The following is a 19,537-nucleotide window of genomic DNA, read 5'->3' as shown; positions in this document are numbered from 1 at the left end:
ACTTCCCAGCACCTTCCTTGAGGAAAACAGCTCACCTAATGCCCAGTCCAGCTATCATTTGTTGAGCCATCATTTGGCTCCAGTTAAACATTCTGTATAAACAAGAAGTTTAAATTTAATTTCCTCACTGCAAGAGTAATAAATGCAAATACAATAGTGTGGAAGAAAAGACAGTGGCCTCTCCTGAACCCTGTATTAGTTGAGAAGTCTTGTCCCATTTATAAGCACTAGTAAGATGTCAGGATCGAAACCAAAACAGCCACGCAGTAAGTGTACAAAGCTAGAATCTGATAATTCACTCTATAGCTGTAGCAAGAGCTGTGTCACTTAAGTCTTACTGTTTCTTATAAGACAATAATATTATCACTGTCAGAACCCATGACAGTTTTAGACAATCTAATTTTTTTCCCCGACAAATTTTGCACTATCTGATTGCCTATACCAGAGCAGCATTAACAGTGGCAGATATTCTTCCAACCTTTGCAGCCTAAATATCTTTACTAGGAAAACTAGGATCAGAAAACTCTCCCAATGTAAAATTCTAGTGGAAGTACCTCAGGTGTAAGTAGCATTTGTCTCAACTGGCTATATGAAAACTTCTTTGCATCTTTTCTCCAGCTAGGGATTCATCTTTAGGTCTCTATCTCAATTTCAAGACAAAATGAAAGAAGCATGCATTATTATTTATTTTTTACTTTAAGACACGAGATTTGTTGAAGAAGCTTGCAATATCTGTCTTTAACAGTGTTAATCACGTCTGAAGACATTCCTCTGTCTATAGTTATTGCTGGTGCACTCAGTTACAGTTATTTTGCACCCAGCTTCAAAAGTGACCCCCCTCCTCTCACTGCTTGACCCGTGATTCAATACCTTTGTTAATCTCTTGTGCTTTCTTGACATCCTCTGCTTTTTTGGCTTCACTGAAAGCTTGTGTTTAGCTGCACTGTTGTCTAGACGAGCAACAGCCTGGGGAACCGCATCCAAATTGATTGTTTCAATTGTGCCAGAACAGGAAAATTGTCTTTTAGGCCGAGATGATTTGACTGGAGGGACCTGCTTGTATCACAAACACAAGGAATTATTATTAAGGTATTTGTTCCATTCAAATAAATAAATAAATAAATAATACATACACCGGGGGGGGGGGGGGGGGGGGGGGGGCTGGGGGCTGGTGGGGAGGGGCAAGGAAGGTGCCTTTCCAGGTTTGAATTCAAAGGAGTTATTTGCAGAAAAGATTTGAAATCTTACTTTGCCATTATACAAATTATGAACTTTGGACATTGAAGGTTACAGTTGTAATATTTTCCTTTTGCCAGTGCTACATGTTTTTATACTTTTCACTTACAAAATAGTTAGACCATTCTAACTGAAGTTTTTCCACAGTTTAGCTCCACTCTGAAGTTGTTGGGAATGGGAAGGGCAGAGGCAGAGATTTAAGCAACAGCAAACTGGGACATTTTAAAGCTTGCTTACTGTGAAAAAAAATAACTACATCTTTAAATAACTTAGATTATACACTTTAGGCCAGAGCAAATCAGATTGACTTATCTACTCATTATAATAGAACAGGTACAGAGCTGTGCTGTCTGCATGGGAGATGACTATGGTATTGGATCTCAGACTGGCACAGTGCCTGTGGAAAACCTTCCCTCCACAGTCACGTGGAGTTGTCCAAGCTAGTACCAAAGAACAGCAACAAATGAAATAAGACAATACTGGCTTTGACTGGTGCTTTTTTCTCTTGTTCAGAAAAGTGCAAATAGAAACAAAGTGATTTAGTGAGACTCCTCTCATGAATAAATACAGTGGAACTGTACGTCTAGATGTGTAAGAGTGAGCCTGTCATCAGTCTCTCCTGTAAGTCACCAAGCTATCATCCTGAGACTGGTACTTGGCACAATCCAAGTGGAAAAAGAAGACAGGAAAAAAAAAGAAGGGAGAAAACATCTTCTGTAAGGAAAGAAAATCACACACATTGTTTTCAGGGCAGCTCTGTAATCTTATGAGGTTAAACACATGCTAATCAGGGAACCAATTACTTAAAAGCTGATGGAACATTATGCATATGCTTATTGAATTACATGAAGGCATAACAACGTAGTAGAAGTACTTATGAAAATTATGGCTCTATGATTAATACATCAAATGCAGGAATGCTGCTAGACTGGCAGAGACCGAATTCTGCTGTTTCCTGCAATCATCTCTTACAGATTTCTCAGTCTTAGTTATTGCTTATTTACTAGGCCCAGAACTGCACAATGTTCACAAAATCTTGGATGATCAATGAAACAACAAAATGTGTATTAAAGCAAAAACTGATTTTCAGTCTTCTAATAACTAAAATCAGAAAGCAACTCAGTGCAAACTGTAAAAAAAAAAAAAAAGGTGTAAAAGTGTGAAAGCTTTTTTACCTTTTCTTCCACTTCATGTCCTGTTCCAGGCAAATTCATTGTTCTCAACAAATCTGGAGAGTCAGTGGACTAGAAAACAGGAAGATTATGACAGATAGATATTAAAATGTACAGGATCTAATAGATATGGTTCAAAGGACTTGTGAAACCATGCATGTTACGGTACCATTTATACCCTGCTTCCTGTCACTGCACGACTGAGCGATAAAATATTTTTGTTCCTAAATGCTGTTTCTCTTTGCTGCTCCTTGAATCACTGCTATCTATACAGAAGCAGCTGCTGCTACAGGACACTACAAAAGGCAAAACATTTATGCTTCCTTAACAAGATAACTAGATTTCAAATCAAAAGAAAGAGCACAGCTTTGCAGGAATTGAATCAGTTCTTAACAACTTTATTATCTCCTGACCTACGCCTAAGGAAAAAACACAGGAACCTGATCAAGCATTACCTCTGCTGCAAGGAGTTTCAACTCCATGTTCTTGGCAGCTCTTCTTCTCACAAAGCAAACCACCTGCCCAGAACAATCGAAACCCATCCGTCACTAGGACTCCTTAGCTATTCCCCTCTCCACGCCATCTCACAGGGAGGGATTTTTAAGGTGCAGGGCTTGAAGCAGAATTCATCACACCCAGAAACATTGTTTTTAATCATTACATCACAGTATTACTTTATAACCGAATAAATGCTGGAATCCCCTTACGCCAGGTGCACATGATTGCTAGTGCTAGCCTGAAAAATGAGCTTTACAAATACAGGTTAAATGAATCCCAGAACTCTTGCCATCCATCCAAGTTACTCAGCCAAGAAAATCAGAAGTCACAAAGCCACACAGGAAACCTGCTCAAAGCAGAGCAGCACTATGTGGTCCTGGCCACCAGCTCCTGACAAAAGCCACCCTGTCCCCCAGGACCTATGCAGATAGACATACAGAGGAGTTACAACGTCAACAGCGGAGACAGAAGCAGAAACCAGGCAATCTGCCGTGCACCAAAAATCTCCGATAAAGCAGGTAATAAATAGTGCACAGAAAGAAAAAAGGTACGTACCTAGTGGTCTGGCTGACCCTGTGCATGTAGCATTGGTTTGTTTATGTCTGCAATATCCTCTGAGCAGGGATGTTTGCTCCTTCAGTATTTGGAAAAAGAATTACGCAAAGGGGCATTCATTGTGTTTTCAAAAAGTATTATTTAAAAGAGTAGGTGGTAAGGACTGAATCCCTCTTTATTACACAAAGATACTCTAGTGTTTTTTTTAAGGGCTTGAATTATTTTCTCCTTCAAGCTGGAGGTCATGAGGTGACATTTGGATCTCCTGAAGGACGAAGCAAGAAGGCTGTGTGAAGAGAATCTATGTTGGCCTCAGCCTCGGCTAGTACCACAGTGCACAGCCAAAGCCTGTCCACAGTCCCACTGCAGTCTTCATGCTCTGAAGCACGCAGGATGCTCTTGATTCACTTTGACTGCTTCAGAAAGGAGCATTTGTGAAGCAGAAAAAATGTACCTTCCTTCGGCTTCATTTTTATCCTTCCAGACTGCAGAAGGACAGGTGCGAGTGTGCAGGTCCTACCTAAACGCCTGGCTCCCTGACAGATCCAACCACAGCCACGAAGGAAGCGGTCACAGAGAAGCTATGTTGCTCTTTACAGACTGAAGAATTTGGGCCACCTCAGCCATAAATCTCCTCTCTGTGTGTCTGGCTGAATATAGGCATGAGCTGCAGAAGACACTTACTGCCTTTGCATTTCACACAGCTAGCGCTAGAGTTAGTCAACGCAGGCAGAGGCTCATGCCCCGGTGTCCCTCCAGGATCTTAAGGGCTGCACGTGAACGGTGGGTTGCTGCAAGCCTTCCCCAAGGGCTCCCCGGCACAAAGTCAGCTTCTGCCAGGCAGGGGAGGATGTCCCTCTGTCCCCCACGCTCCCTTCAGCCATCCCAGCTACACACAGAACCAGTCTCACCTTAGGGAATTTCCAAAGAGCTTCCGTCACTCACTGTGTTTCTTCACTGTCTGAAGAAGACCCTTCTGGACACCTGAATGCCCACAGTTCCTGGTGTCTAAATCTTCATGGATAATTTGAATAATTATCTGAATTATACTGGCCATTTAGATTTAGGGAGTATTCTCAAAACGCTTCTCCCCCTTCTACGGCTTTGGTTCCTCTACATGAGAAATATGGATATTTACCTTCAAAACCCAGGATTTTACAGATTTAGGCTCCAGACCCCTCTCATTTTGCAATTACTTTCCTTTTTGCCATTTAATGCCATGTTTCCGTGTTGGGAAGTCCATATTTCAAGTCATTTTCTGTCTCAGAAAATTTTCCTGTCTTCTTGCAAGTGACGTCTGCGCTGCTGGAAGTTCAGAGCAAGCATTCACACTGGTAATTCTGTGGGACATGGCTCAGCATGCCAGGAGCACACGCTTCTCACCAGTCTGAGAAGCACAAGCTGAGAGATCCCACACACATAACCCTGCCTGCTGAGCTCAGCTACGCCTCACTTGAGACACCTGCTACGCCCCAGTGAACTAGTACTGCTGTAATGCCATGAATACATCGATTTAAAGTGCTTACTTTATTGCTACTGTCTGAGATCACTGCGTCCTGTTGAGTCTCAGTCTCCATGGGGCCACTGAGCAACACATCCTCTTCTACACTGCCGTTTGCCTCCCCCATGGTCCTCACAGAAACTGTCATTTGCGGAGGCTGCCCAAATTTTATATTCTTGGCCAACTGTTGCTGAAAAACAAGAAAAGAAAAACCAAAAAAGAGGTATTTATATCATGAGCAAAACAAGCCAAGTCTAGCGTGTGCCACTTCTCCACCTGAAAGCTGCACAGAAACAACCAGGGCAACTTCTGACTCTAGACAATAAAAATCAACTTGAGGCTCATGTTGCTGCAACATGGTGGGCACTCCTTTTCCTTCTCCCTGCAAAGTGATCAAGGTCAGGAATTAACACATGATTTCTGATTTTGGATGATCAACTTGAGTTCTTGTCAGTGTTGCCAACTTTTGCAGACTTACTGTGAATTTCAAAACATTCCTTCTCTTTTTTTAATCTATGTCCTAGGTTAAGACTTATTTATAGAACCAAAGCCTTACTGTTGCAAAGAAATAAGATTATGAGCCGAGCATACACTGAGAAACTAAAACTGCCCCAGTAGGCAACATTTTTCTGCTTCAGCCCCCAAACCCTGCATCTCACGCATCCAGAGTTCTTAAAGATATCCTTACTGTAATGTTTAGTCATAAGGTTTATGCCTTAGAGGAAGCAAATCCACAAAGGAGAGGAAACCCAGCTTCTTTTTGATGCTTGGTTTCATAGGAACAATACACAACCTCCCGTCTGCCCATGCTCACGTGCACTGCCACATCACTGCTTTTGCACAAAGAAGTTTATGCAGGGGACACGCAGTAGATGAATGGATAAAAGAGATTTCCCACCATTTATTTTCCTTGTTGAAGTAATCTCCTCTCAAGGGTTACAAGAAAGTAATCTCGAATTATATCAAGCGTAAGATGAGTAAAGTAAGTAGTATATAATATCTGTCCTCTGACAGGGTGAATTAGGGAAATTGCAGCCCTGGCTATTGCAGAGACATATACCAGACATATACCATGCAGTCTTTGAAAGTGAAGAGTTAGAAGAAATTCTCTAGAAGGAACAAATGGAGTAAGGAACATTTATTGATAGATTTTTGACATGAAATACTTCAGGAAATCATTCTCAGGAAGGAAGACACCATGGAGTTATTTTCCTGCTTTACTCTGCCAAGCACAGAAGATTTTCCAAAGGAGATCTCCCACTTCTAACCTACCTTATTATGAACATCTACAGCTCAGTGATACTCAGTTCAACTGTGAAGCTTCTATTCAGTGGCGATATCAGGCATGTACACGGACCCCTGACACAAGTTTGCGGCTGAGAACTGCAGAAGATTGGAGTAGACAGCACGTAGAACAAAAGAGTATTTTTTTCCCCCATAGCACAGAAACAGTAGTGTGGCTTAGGTGAGCAGTTGGCAAGGGAAGGAAAGCTTTAGTAGCAACAGATGGACCTCTAAAAGTGTCCAGGTCAGATCAGTCTCGCTGGCCATCACTGCCCAGTGGACTAGACTCTTACACAAAGTTTATCCACATTACCACAAAATATTACCAGATTTCTGTGTTGAACTATTAAGACAAAAAGTACATGCAGAGACACCTCATTAGAACAGTTTCTCGGCCTCCTCTTCAAGTTATGCATTATTTATGCCCATTTGGGTTTTGGCAGAAAGTAATGAAATTGATCTAGTACATCATTTTGGCATAGTGGGCAGTTCTGCATGGCAGAGTTTTATTCCTGCCTAGATTACTGGCAGTGCATCCATCGTCTAAAGGCAAGGCTTTCACCAAGTCCTTCCAGGCTTTCATGTTAGTAGTGCAGCTCTCTGACTTGCAATGTTACGTGTTTCCATTGCATAAATGGGAGCTGGAGAGAGCAAATGGGTCTGTATTAGATCATGTGAAGGCTGTAATTCTGCTTTATTCCTGCAGGTCCTCTGATGATAGTAGCAAATTACTTCAGAACAGTTTCTTAATCTGATAACGTGGTTTTTAAGTTAAGGCTGTTCCTTTATTCTTCCTAAAGTCATATTCCTAGACAAATAGTTCTCCCAGGCAGAAAACTGGAACCACCAGCATTACCTGAGCAACTAGCCAAGAAACAAAGGATTTGTACATCTGTCCTATGGTGAGAACATGTGTGCCTGTACATATATGGCTTGCAGTGTGTGTTGGAGGAAGGGCTGGTGTGCTATTCTCTTGATCTTCTGATTAAGTTCTTGATCTAGTGAGAGTGTGATGCACAGTGACATTTGTCTAGTGATGGAGCTGTTGTGGGAATGGTCTATGCTTGGGAAAGAATGGCCTTTTTAATTGTCATCAAGGATGCTTGAGGGCTCTGCTGTAAAAATGTATATTTGTGTATATAAAAGTTTAAAATGTTATTTTCCTGATATTTCCAGGAAACAGACCATCCTCAATATTTAGGGACTGTACACAGTTTTGGGGTTTTGGGTTTTTGTTTGTTTGTTTGTTTTGGTTTTTTTTTAATTAATTCAAAGTTTTAAAAGTTTGTTTTTTCAGACTTACATAAATTAGTTTGAAAATTGAAGAAGAAATTCTAGTAGCCCTCTCATTCCTTCCAGGACATAAGGCTCTTCTCTGTGTTATTTATTTATTGGCCTTTTTTGAACAAATTTACCTCAAAAAAAAGCTCCACTAATAGTTCTCCACTGGCCAGTTTCTTTCAGTGCATTCTAATCTCCAAAAGTGATCTTGAATACCAAGTGTCAAAATCTCAGATAGCTTAGAGTTACCACTGAGCAAATTTACTCTTATTGCTTTCAAAGACCAATGTTAAACCTGCTCCTTGTTCTTTTTAAAATGTGCTTATACTGTAACTACAATGCAAGTATCCTCTCTCAGAAGAATTCATACAGATATAATCTCTACCAATCATAAAAACCCTAAAAGTGCATCACCCATGAAAGAAAAACCTACAACTTTTACCTGGAAGAACACACAGAGATAGTCTAACCCAGAGATGGAGAGAGACATCAATTTAAGCTGCTAGGCCATTGAGAAGGGGTCCTATTCCCTGACAAGGAGCATCTGCTTTAAATTTCTCAAGAGTGTTGGTTAGACACATATTCCTGAACACAAATCTATAAATCCTCTGTACTTGAGAATTCCTTGTGCTGACAGCATGTGGGTGATGGTTGCTTAAGGAGGATTATTTGCCACGCTGGTCATTAGAAGTTGCAGGCATGACATTTTGTTCTTCTACCATTGCACAGTCATGTGTTTAAATGTCTTTGTGGAAATCTGCATAGATGCATATCGGTGACCCTGGTCTCTTTTGGTTTGTGCAAGACAACTTGGAATTTACCAGCCAGAAATCACCACCTTGCTCTGAAATCTAGGTGTCAGCTAGAAACAGAAGGAAAGAGATGACCATTTGCTGCTTGCACCTTCCACTTCCAGCCTTATCAACTCCAAAGGGCTTTCCCAGCCCTCCAGTCTGCAGCCAGTGGATGGGTATTTCCACAGGACTTACTGACCGCTCTCAGCACAGCTACCGCGTATGACAATTATACCATGAAACAGCAGCTGGAGGGACCACACGCACATCACCAAACTGTGCTCCAGACCAGTTTTACCTCATCCCCCACTTTTTTCTGTAAGATTTAAGACATACATGAGAGTTTGTCTATTCGCACCCAACCCAGGTGGCTGTCTGTGCGGTACCATTAAAGCAAGGTGAAGGGCAGGGCTGCACATCTAATAAAAGCAAAGAAATACTGGGAATTTTGCAAAAAAATTTAAAAGTTTGTAGTCATCTGATTTTTTACATCTTCCTCAGTAAGCGGACCATGACACAGGCCCACTTTAATTTCATGGAAAATAATTTGCTAAAATAGGATGCTATTTAACTGAACCTTGAGCCCAGCTTACCATTAGTAACTTCAGAAACAAAACTCGTAAGTTAAATTGCTCTGCAGGTTGGCTCCTGCAGCAAATTAAAAAGCTTAGACTTTCAAGGCAGTCTTTGTGTTTGCATAGGAAATACCACAGAACAAACTTTCCATATTAATCGGCAGAGAGCCCAGACTGGGCTGTACATCTCCTCTTTCACTCCAGTTTGGCTCCTCTTCTGTGTACATGCCTGCTCGCATGCATGTTGGATTCAACCCCTCAAAACCACATCGTTCTTACGGCTCTATGCCTGGAGTGAATCCAAAACTGGATCCACTGAGCTGTTTGCTCTGTTCAGTAAAAAATCACTAAAAAAAAAGTGGATTAATTCAGCTGATTCCATTCAAACAAGTCTTACAAGAAATGCTTGTCATATTTTGCCTTCAACTCAAGTACCTATTTTTCAGGTCTGTCTGCAATGCCCAGGTATATAAATAAATGGAATTATGTTCTCTAGTAATATATAATTGTGAAATAATGAAGCAATCAATAATACACATCCTAAGAATAGCCATACTGTTGAAATTCCACTTGGTCCTGTGCAGTCTCTCACAGCGGCTCAAAAATCCAACATCTTGGGAATATTTAAGAACAGGGCGAGCACATACTGAGATTTTCCTTGTAAATGCTCCAATGACTTGTGACATCTGAGGAATCTGCGGGTCAATAGCCAGTTGGGAACTTTTCTTGTATGAATTTGTTACATTGCTCTTTGAACTTTTGTAAATATTTCATTAATAACAGTGCTGTATGACAATGAGTTCTGCAGTCCAGCTATGCATAAAGAAATATTTGTTTTTTGGTTTGAAAGTGCTACTGTTTTCAACTGATACTCACACGTTCTCATGCTGTGAAAGACTGAATAATTGTCCTCTATTCATTTTCTCAATTCCATGCATGATTTCATGTATCTCTACCATATTCTGCCTCTTATAATTTCTTTTTTAGACTAAAAAACCAGTTTACATTAATTGTTCTTTCTATGGAAGTGAGTCCACTTCTTTATCCAAACAGGAAAATCTGCAGCATATCTAAACAAGCAAAACACTTCACGTAAGCAATTACAAAATAATTAAAAAATTAATAGAGCAAAACTGGAAAGCATCATGTAAGGTTATATTGGTATAGCTGGAAGCTTTAGAAAGTAAACTAGATGTAAAATTAACATGTAAACCTACTGACAAAGAGGAAAAGAAGGATTACCACAGATATTTTGTACATAAGATGCAGGAAGGGAACTATTCCACTTGCCATTGCTGGAGCAGTGTGTGATTTAGGGCACTATACTTCAAGAAAGATTTTGGGAGAATCCAGAATAGAAGGATGGTGAAGAAACAAACTGTACATGATCTAAAGAGATACGTATTTACAGCAAATCCAGATGCAAATGAAGATTTCAGATACAGTGGCAATAGACCATTTACATGCTTACGTGTTAAGAACAAGACTTTCTGGAGAAGCCTGAAGATATGTACAGGATCTGTGGCATTTGTCACCCGAGTGTCTCCTTGCAGAGTACCGAAAGCAAAGCAGATGTAAGGAAGGAAAATGGAAACTCATTTCCAGGGCTTACTATGATCATAGGAAAAAGGTCTGCTCTGGAAATGCTAGAATGATTAAGAAGAAAGTGATAAATTCTGTTTATAAAGTGAAAACAATTGTCAAATATAAAGAAAACAATTAGGCTGCAGTGGCACTAGAAAATATTGGCAATAAAGAAATTAATTGTACAAAATACGAAGCTGGGTAATCATGCAGTGAAAATTCACTCCTGATTCTACAAAATGCAGAGCATCAAGTTGAAAGTTAATAGCTTTGAGGTTCAGCAAAGACTTTGTAGCCTTGTTGAGATCTGGGCAATATCAAACAGAAATAACAATGGGAATGGCTGGTAGAATACAGATGTGCAATGCACAATAGGGGAAGCACCAGCTTGATAATTAGTTAAAGTACGTTAATGACTAAAAGAAGTAGCATCCAAAACTAAACCGTCCTTAGGTCTGACAGGAAGAAAATAACTGGGGACATTCGTCATTACAAAGCCAGGGAAATGTGAATTTAAAAAGTGGCCCTTTAGAATTTGACCAAGAAGTCTGGATTCCCAAGACATGTTTTATCGTAATTAAAATCTGTGTAATAAATGAGTGTTTTACAAATTTACAGAGCAGAGGGTTTATTTGTTTTAAACCACATGGCCACATGAAACAGTAGCCCAGTGGTTCCTCAATGCAATAAGCCATACGCCATAGCCAACCTTTAACATTTCTTGCAGCTGAGTGCCACAGCCTCATGGTTGCCAGATGACCTCGTATACTTTCGGTGACGGCAAGAGGCAGAGAACAGGCTATCGTCCTGCCTGCAGAGGCAGCAGCAGTGCCACACCACAGCGTTGTCGCAGCAAAAGGGGGATAATGGCTTCGATGCATCAAGATACTAACACTCAAAACAAGTTTCCATTTTACTCGCTACAGTTTTTGTGGGTCTGAAACAAAACCTGTCTTCTGTTCATTTCCTGACTGTTTCTGACAAAAATCAGTAGTAGGAAGAAGAGTCACAGCTGCAAAATGTGAGGAAATGGATCTAACACATTGATGCAGGAAAAAAACAACCCACTTACCTATGAAAGGGAAGGGTGTAAAAAACAAGCTCCCTGAGTTTCTTTCGGGTTTCTTCTGACACAGCGCTAGATTTAGATTTTAAACATTTCTTGTGTCTCATTCACAGTCCTGTACGAGAAGTAAAGCACTAGATCCAAGAAACTAAATGAGTTCAGTGTTAAGAGTACCAGTGCCCAGGTATCATCTCTTTGTAGGAGAAGGTTCAGGCTGGCTTTCTACACTGGATCTTAAAAACTAGGTAATGATAAATCTCGGCAGATCCAAAGGGCAAGGAAAAGATTGCTTTTACAACAGCAGATGGCTTGAGCCAAAACAAAATAACTCCAAGGTACACAAAGGCTATAGGAGGTTAACAAGGAGTCAGGCCTTTCTCAGCCTGACTTCTAGCACACAATAAAACCTTTGAACATGACCAAATCCATTTACAGAAAGCCTGATAAGATGAATGCTGCCAATCTGAAAATCAATAAAAAGAAATTAGAGCTATTCCAGAAAGAACTAATTTACTTTGCACGCATAATCAGAAAGGAAGAATTCTTACAATAAGAAGCTGAACCAGTTCATATGCTGGCCAGCTGCCCAGGCTGCTACAGAGTTTTGCACCATGACACAACATTTTTTGTGGGTTTACCAACACACCAAAGTCAGCAGAAATGCAAGACAAAAAGAGGGAAACACTTTGGTGGTCAGCAGAATGAGATCCAGCACCATCAGTATTAAATGGCTTGTGTTTCTATTCTGATTTCAAAACCCTTTCCGTCATGTTTTCAGTTGGGCTTGTAAGCAGTGCCTCTTCCAAAAAAGATTTAGGTTTTCCAGGAATGTTCTCTGTACCACCCCCAAAAAAATCCTGAAAAAGGTTAAAATTTGCAAAGCTTTTGATCTCCATTTGGAATACAGGAAGCTCAGAGCCAGCACAGGGCTCTGAATCCTGGCAACACTTCTTTACTAAGGGGCATCTTGCCAGACAAATAGAAACTGGAAATGTTGTACTTCCACCATGACACACAAGCCTGGGCAAAACCCACAGTAATGCTGGTGGCATAGCAATGACTTGAGACCAGGAGCTGGCCATAGCATTGGTTTTAAGGAGTGGAGCACTCTTCAGAAGAAATGACTGCCTCCTCTTGTTCCACCACTTGAAGAAATACAGAAGTTCCCAGTGGGAGTGAGCTTGCAGAAAGGGATTTCAAAGTAGATACAAGCTTCTCATAACTGTAGACTGAGTATCAGTGTTTTCTGTGACTGCAAAATCACACAGCAAACACAGTATCCTTTTAGAATATTACAGCAGAAAAAAAAAGGATGGGCTATGGAGTGCATAAAACCTTCAGACAGGAATGACAGTCCCTCCCAATAACTAGTCAGACCTGAGACTCAACTGTAAGGTCAACCTAAAATGTGCAACGGGATTTTGGCATGATCTTTTCCTAAAATTCATGGAACAGTTGCAGAAATCATGACTCAGGAAATGGGGACAGTTACATGATGGGCATCAAGTTTTGCAGATGAAAGAACTGGCCCTGGGCATGGTATAAGGAGCCTTTCTGTGGCATTATTAAAAAAAAAATAATCGATGGACATTTAGATGAATATGTAACTTTTGCGTAAACATGTATATAGAAGTGTCATTTACAATCTATTATGCATTGCCTTTCTGATCGAACGAGTTGCTCTGGATATCACCATCAGCAGCAGAGTGGGAAAAGCTGAATTGGGGATGTTGTAACAGGTTGGGTTGCAGCTATACTAAAATTATAAAACTAGTGTCCTTCAATTTTAAATAAAAAGGCAAGCACCCTTTTGACATCAAGCAGCTGAAACAACATTTCCCCTTAAAATACATGCAGGTTAACCACACCAAAAAAAGGCTTATGCAGAGTTCACACAAGCAAGAGCATTATCACTGGCTGTTTATTTTGTGACTTCCAAGTTGTCACCAAGTTGTGACTATTTTTGCTTTTTCTTAAGTTACCATTTACTGTGTGAAGATGGTTGTTAGCAACTGCAGTGACTGTACTTTTTATCACGTCTCTGAGTTTAGTGAAGGCAATAATTTCCATTGGGAATTATAAGGTGAGTTAGGAGTGGCTTCTCCCATTTCCTACAAAGTGAAAAATTATTCAGAGGAAAGCTTAGGTACTGAAGCCAAGACAACAGATCCAACAGATAGGAAGGGCACAGCTCCCTGCAGAAGTCAGTGGGCTTTGTATCCAAACGAGACTCAAGCATTCTGCAAGACGGGTCCAACTGCATTTTTGCCCAGAGTCAGCAGTCAGTTAAAATATAATGGTCTCCAGTCTAGAAAGTAGCATGCATCGAATCTACCTGACCCAGGGAAATTTAAGGTGAAAAACCAGCACAGAGAAATTGGAGCTGTCCTAGTGTGGTTTCTGCTTCAAAGTTCATCCACAGTCAGCACAGCTAATGCTGTTCAGGTGCTCTGTGTGCTGACAGCACCAGGTAGGAAAAAGGAATAATTTCATCCTGAAGGTCAGATCTGTCTACTGTGCATGACCTCTCACTCTCCAGAAAAGATGGACTAGGAGTTTATTTCGGATGTACAAGAAATCAATTAAATTTTACTAGTCAGCTATAGGGTAACGGCACTTGCACGGCATCAAAAAATTATCAGCATTTGGACAGGACATGTCAGCATCCTGAGCAATAAACTGAGACATGCTTCCGAAGGACAGCTCTTTCAAGGTCTAGAACACAGCTGGGAATCTTACAGATGTACAAGAAGTAAACCAAAGCATTAGTAAGAGCACTAATGGGACAGAGTTCTAGAAAAGAAGGGAAAGCAGGTCACATCAAACTCTTCAGAAGAAAATACCCAAATGTGTTGTTTCTGTAGTTACTTATGTGCTGTTTGCTTTGGAGAGATAAGCATTTCCACCTGTCACGAGAACGACCAAAAGGACAGGCAGAAAATGAAGGAGAAAAAAAATGCAATACATATAAAAGGATGATTAAATCAGCTTTGCAAAGAAGTCTCACTCTGCATGCCATTCCCTGCCACCAACACCACCCTCATTTTTTCACTTAATGCCATGTCTGTAGGTCTTGGGCATCAAGATCAGGACATGCCAAAAACAGGAGTTCAATTCCAGAGAGTTCCACAAGATGCAGACATTTCTGTAGATTTGCTTGCAGCATCACTTCCATACCTTTCAAGACCAAAATCTAGATCTTCTGCAGATTAACTGATTTATTCATATGTCTTTTGGCAAGACAACTTACATTGCTGAGAAACTGCCCCAAGGCTATTGGAAAAGCAATCTACCTTTACCCATATTTAACACGTTCTAGAGACCATTTCCCACCACATTTTAAGTATTTTTCCCACTTACAATTTCTTACCTGAAGAGTTTTGACTTTTCCTAAAACGTTCTCCTGTGACATTGCTTGGATGGCCTGTTCACTCTCTGTTCTCCCATCAGGTATAAAAATACTGTCATGGGAAAAAGCTCGACTGCCCATAGAATAATGGGAGGACCTGTAAAACACAGTTAAAAAGTAAATGAGCACGGCAATTAATTTATGAGAGTGACCCTTCGTGTCATAGCTGCCCTGCTGTATAGATTTTCCCACTCTTTTGCCTTCTATGTAAAAACTTTGAACATTCTCAGCAGAGATGCATCCAAACATATTCTGTTATAAAAAGTTTAACAGAGGTATACGATTCCTTCAGGCACAATTTTCCTCCTTGGAAGGACATAGAGCGGGGTGTTTTTAATAGGCGCATTGAGAAATTCAATTGATTTTCCTTAGAAATCTCAAATCTAAATGTTATTTTTAGGATACAGAGTAGATGATGATGATGTACACATTACCAGCTGCATATTTAAGAAAGCCTGCATTTGTGCTTAGTCCCAATGCTTGGGACCTGCTGTCATTCTTAGTCAAAGACAGCAGGTCCCAAGCAAAGGTAGCCCTATAACACAGAAAGAGGTAAAACATTCTAGCAATCTATTTCTAAAGAGCTAGCTTTAGCTCTTTTTGGCTGATTGCTTAGCTGTTTCTATCACCAGTATGATCACACTGACAATAAAATGTTATCATCAAACCCCTAAACTGATAAGAAGCATATTACACCAACCCGTGTGGGTTTGAGTAGCTACAAAGAGTGAGAGATGCCCACGTGTTACTGTTCAACTAGGTACGGGTGCCAAGGATGAGGCTGCATCGCAATTGACCTAGTTATATGGCTCTGCTCAAAATCCACAGGTAAAGGGATTCAACAAAAAGTGATTTAATTTCTTGGAGATTTTAAAGGCTTATCAATAAAAATTAAAAACTAAAAAAAAAAAAGGTTTGTGGGTTGCAGCTTTGGTGTTTTGGGGGCATTCTGGGGGGGAAAATGTTAGAGTTTGAAAGTCATGTTTTGTGTCACCTGGAATATTTCATGGTAAGCAGAAAGCCGGTAAAATACAAATATGTTAAAAGCCACAGTAGAAGAAAACTGAACAACTGAGAAGTCTTAAATCTCTCCTTTTAATAACCTATTGGCAACTCTATAGAATCCATTTATAGCTTCAGTAAATAAACAATCTGGAGGAAAAAAAATAGATTTTTTTTTATATACCAATCTAACCAACACAATTTTCTATCTGTGATAAAAACATTCTAAACAAATGCAAAAGCAAGGAAGATGATACTTCCAGAGAGAGGGTTAAGTAAAACAAGAAAAATGAAAACCTTACATATTTAAGAAAATCAATATCTTATCTTTTTCTCCCTTGCAAAATGTGCTAATTGTTTATAAAGTGTTCAAGATATTTCTATTCATACATTGGAAAAAAATATCTGTTTGGAATGTACTTTTTTTCCTGGTTATTAACATAATCTTTTAAAGCAAAACCAGCAATATTTTCTTACCATGAAAGAATGTTATGTAGGACTACATTAATCTTTTATAACTGATTAAATGATTGACTATTCTTGACTTTTATTACAAAATTTATTACAGGTAACCTGAAAAGAGTAGGAAAAAAGCCCCGCACATCCTCTCTCTCTCTCTCTCTCTTGTTATAAAATACATTTGCACTCACAAAATGATCAATCCAAGCTTTTGGGGAGAACACACACAGCTCTCTGTACCCTTTCATCCTCCATGCAATCACAGACTCACTGAAAAACAATTTTTTATCCAGAATTAATATTTGAACAACATGCTTCATTTGAAACAAACCAGCACACAATCAAGTGAAGAGCTGGTCAGTATTTCACAGCCATCGGTTTTAGCCGTCAAAGAGAAGGAACTTTTAATTGATGCTATATTCCATTTTAGATTTATTTTTTTAAAGCAAAACCCACAACTAGATCGCCTTTGGCTGCTAAAAGTAAAACACATTCTTTTAGAAACCTTTTATTAGAGAAATCACAAATTATATTTTTAAATCCTCTTCTAAAAAGGTGTGTGTCCTGAATCCACACCATGATTCAGCCTGTACACAGAGCTGTGGTAAAATTGCGTGGCATAGGAATATATCTGCCTTCTTTAGCCATCCAGGAATCAGCCCATGAACCACAGTTTGAGAAATGCCCCTTAAACAGAGATGAATCCCTAGCAGGCCTGGCTTGCAGAATGAGTGCTTTGACATGAAGCTGAGGGAAAGCTGGCTTTTTTCATTTAACCACTTAGGTCCGGTTGAATTGAAAGTGCCAGCATTGCATTCAGCAAGGGGCCAAAAAAGTCTGAATTCACAACCAAAACTGCACAGCACATGCAAAATTTGACAAACCAGCCCATGCCAACCCCTCCTACATTTGCATGGTTCAATATATGAAACTGCTGCTGGTGCGGAAGGCAAGGCCAGTGGGAGTTTATTGTTTATTATTTACCTTTGAGTTGAGAGAGCTGCTGAGGATGCATAACCCAGGCCATATTGCGCTCCAGAGAAGATCCTCTCCCAAAGATTCTTCCAGCAGTTCTGTGGCCCAGATGCTTGTGGCTTTGTCTCACAGCTATTCACCATGCACATGACACCATTCTCCCCTTTTACTGTCCAGTGGGTTGGCGTCCTTATACTTAACATTAGGCAGCTCATGTTTATTCCTATTGTTACAGCTAATTAGTAGGCAAGGTTTGCAATTCAGGCACCAAAGAGTTCAGTGACTTGTTTGCAAGTCATTCGCGACCTTCCTGATGAATCTGTTAATATTCAAGCTGGGAACAGCAACCTGCAGCTTTTGAACTGAACAGGGTTTGCTAGCAGCTCAAACCTCAAAACTCCAGCTGACCAGCAGCAGGGATGCTCTGGCAGCGGGAACTGCCCAATAATCTGAGTCCCTGAAATGGAATAAAAGAGCAACTGCTGAGGTCAGTGCTGGTGGACTGCCTGGGACATGGCTGCAGATGAAAAATCTTCCCTATCATGCTACTGAGCCGAGGATGCCATCAGTGAGATGGTCTCACCTCCTGACTGAACTAATCCAATTAATCTCCTGACCGAGATACACAGTACACCTGCTTTTGGCTATGTGCAGATTTGGGTTTATGGCTAGAGTGATCAGACCTGTTAAAATGTCATTGAAAGCTTCCCTTGGGACAGCAGGTGATGTGAAACAGCTTGGGAGTACCTACATACATCACCACTGAAATTCCGATCCTACCTTTGACAAGTGCTCACAATGGTACCAATGGCAGGTTAGGACCATGCTAAGCACGTACAGCATCTCTCTGGTGTTCTCCCATACACCAGCTGCTTTCGGTTTAGGCACTTGCTCATTACATGGCATCACACGTTTTTGGTTCATAGAGCTGAGGCCAAATATTTGAAAGCTCTTGTCCACTTTTGTTTTTCTATTAACTTGCCACCGAAACAAACACGCTCCAAATTGTCAGAACACATGAAACATTCACAAGAAACCCTGTGGTGAATTAACCCAAGACTTCTCACTACCTTATCCCCTCAAAATTCTTTGCAGATGTACCGGATATTTCAGAACTGGGTGACGGAGTGATTTTACTAGCCACATGTCCAATAACCAGTAAAAATGTTTTAAGAATTTTGCTCAAATGTCTATGTAGCCTAAAGTACATTGAAAAATTCACACATTGTAGTAACCTAGTTTCTTTTATGGGTGAGTTTAAATAGCATTTAAGGTGCTTTCCAGGCTACTTTAACTTTCTGAAAGGTCTTATTTTTACTCACTTGGAGCCCACCACCCTTTCAAATCCTCCCAGCTGAGTTTGACAGATTATATCAGAAAGATCCTTTTTCCACCTCTTTTTTTCACTTTCCTCATGTTCTACTTTCAGAAAGACTGAATTTCTTTTAAATCACAACACAGTATGAATAGTTGAGTTTCCTTCACTGCTACTACCATTCCCACCTCTGAAGTTTTCCTCAGAAGCCTACATATAATATCCTCACAATCCACACCCACAGGCTGTGCTTCAGAAAGTCCTCCCCTCAATTAAAAGTCTTGTGGACATCAGAAATGGCTTTCAATAGATACATGGTATGTCAGAAACCTGGGCTGCAGTTTCAAACTGCCATATCACTTCCAAAAGAAGTGGGAAAACAGTGGCATCAGTTTATGAGCATTTCTGTTGATAATATCAACGATGACACTTCAGAGGCTGTTTGTGCTGAAAATAATTGAATCATCATCTGACTCACTTCCAGAAACCTGACTAAATTAAATGAATTATGGATGTGCTATACCAAAATACAAAGCACTTCTAGCAAACCCTTAAAGATGTTCTCTCTGAAGATGTGTTGCAACCTAAGTATCATGTTCCAGTTTCAGTTCCAAACCACAAATTTTCAAAACTAATTTTCTCATACTTGAAGCAAACTTAATTCCGTTCGTTGTCGGAGTTCTCTTTGCCACACCTGTATCCACCTTCAGATTCCTGAAGATAGGACAGAATACTTGGTTTCTTAGCAAAACTAACATACTTTTCACCTTCTTTGATTAGGACAAAATTCTTAAGAATTACTACGGTTTTGAGAATGTATGAGGTGTTCTT

General features: G+C 40.2%; 1 protein-coding gene across 5 annotated transcripts in view; it reads right to left on the bottom strand.

The window, feature by feature from the left end:
* CRACD (capping protein inhibiting regulator of actin dynamics) overlaps positions 1-19,537 on the bottom strand; it is a 133,816-nt gene that overhangs the window by 12,891 nt on the left and 101,388 nt on the right. For 4 of the 5 annotated variants that reach the window (XM_040596123.1, XM_040596114.1, XM_040596135.1 and 1 more), the window contains 4 exons: positions 14,917-15,052; positions 4,988-5,152; positions 2,412-2,480; positions 871-1,056 (listed from right to left, as the gene is read on the bottom strand). In XM_040596123.1, the coding sequence (XP_040452057.1) occupies positions 871-1,056; positions 2,412-2,480; positions 4,988-5,152; positions 14,917-15,036 (540 nt within the window). In that variant the 5' untranslated portion in view covers positions 15,037-15,052. The remainder of the gene's footprint in view (positions 1-870; positions 1,057-2,411; positions 2,481-4,987; positions 5,153-14,916; positions 15,053-19,537) is intronic. The other variant, XM_040596106.1, reaches the window with a different exon arrangement.

This window comes from Falco naumanni, chromosome 1 (genome assembly GCF_017639655.2).
Source record: "Falco naumanni isolate bFalNau1 chromosome 1, bFalNau1.pat, whole genome shotgun sequence".
NCBI classification, from domain to species: Eukaryota; Metazoa; Chordata; class Aves; order Falconiformes; family Falconidae; genus Falco; species Falco naumanni.
The sequence above is the reverse complement of the archived record's forward strand: the minus strand, read 5'-3'. Positions and strand labels throughout refer to the sequence as shown.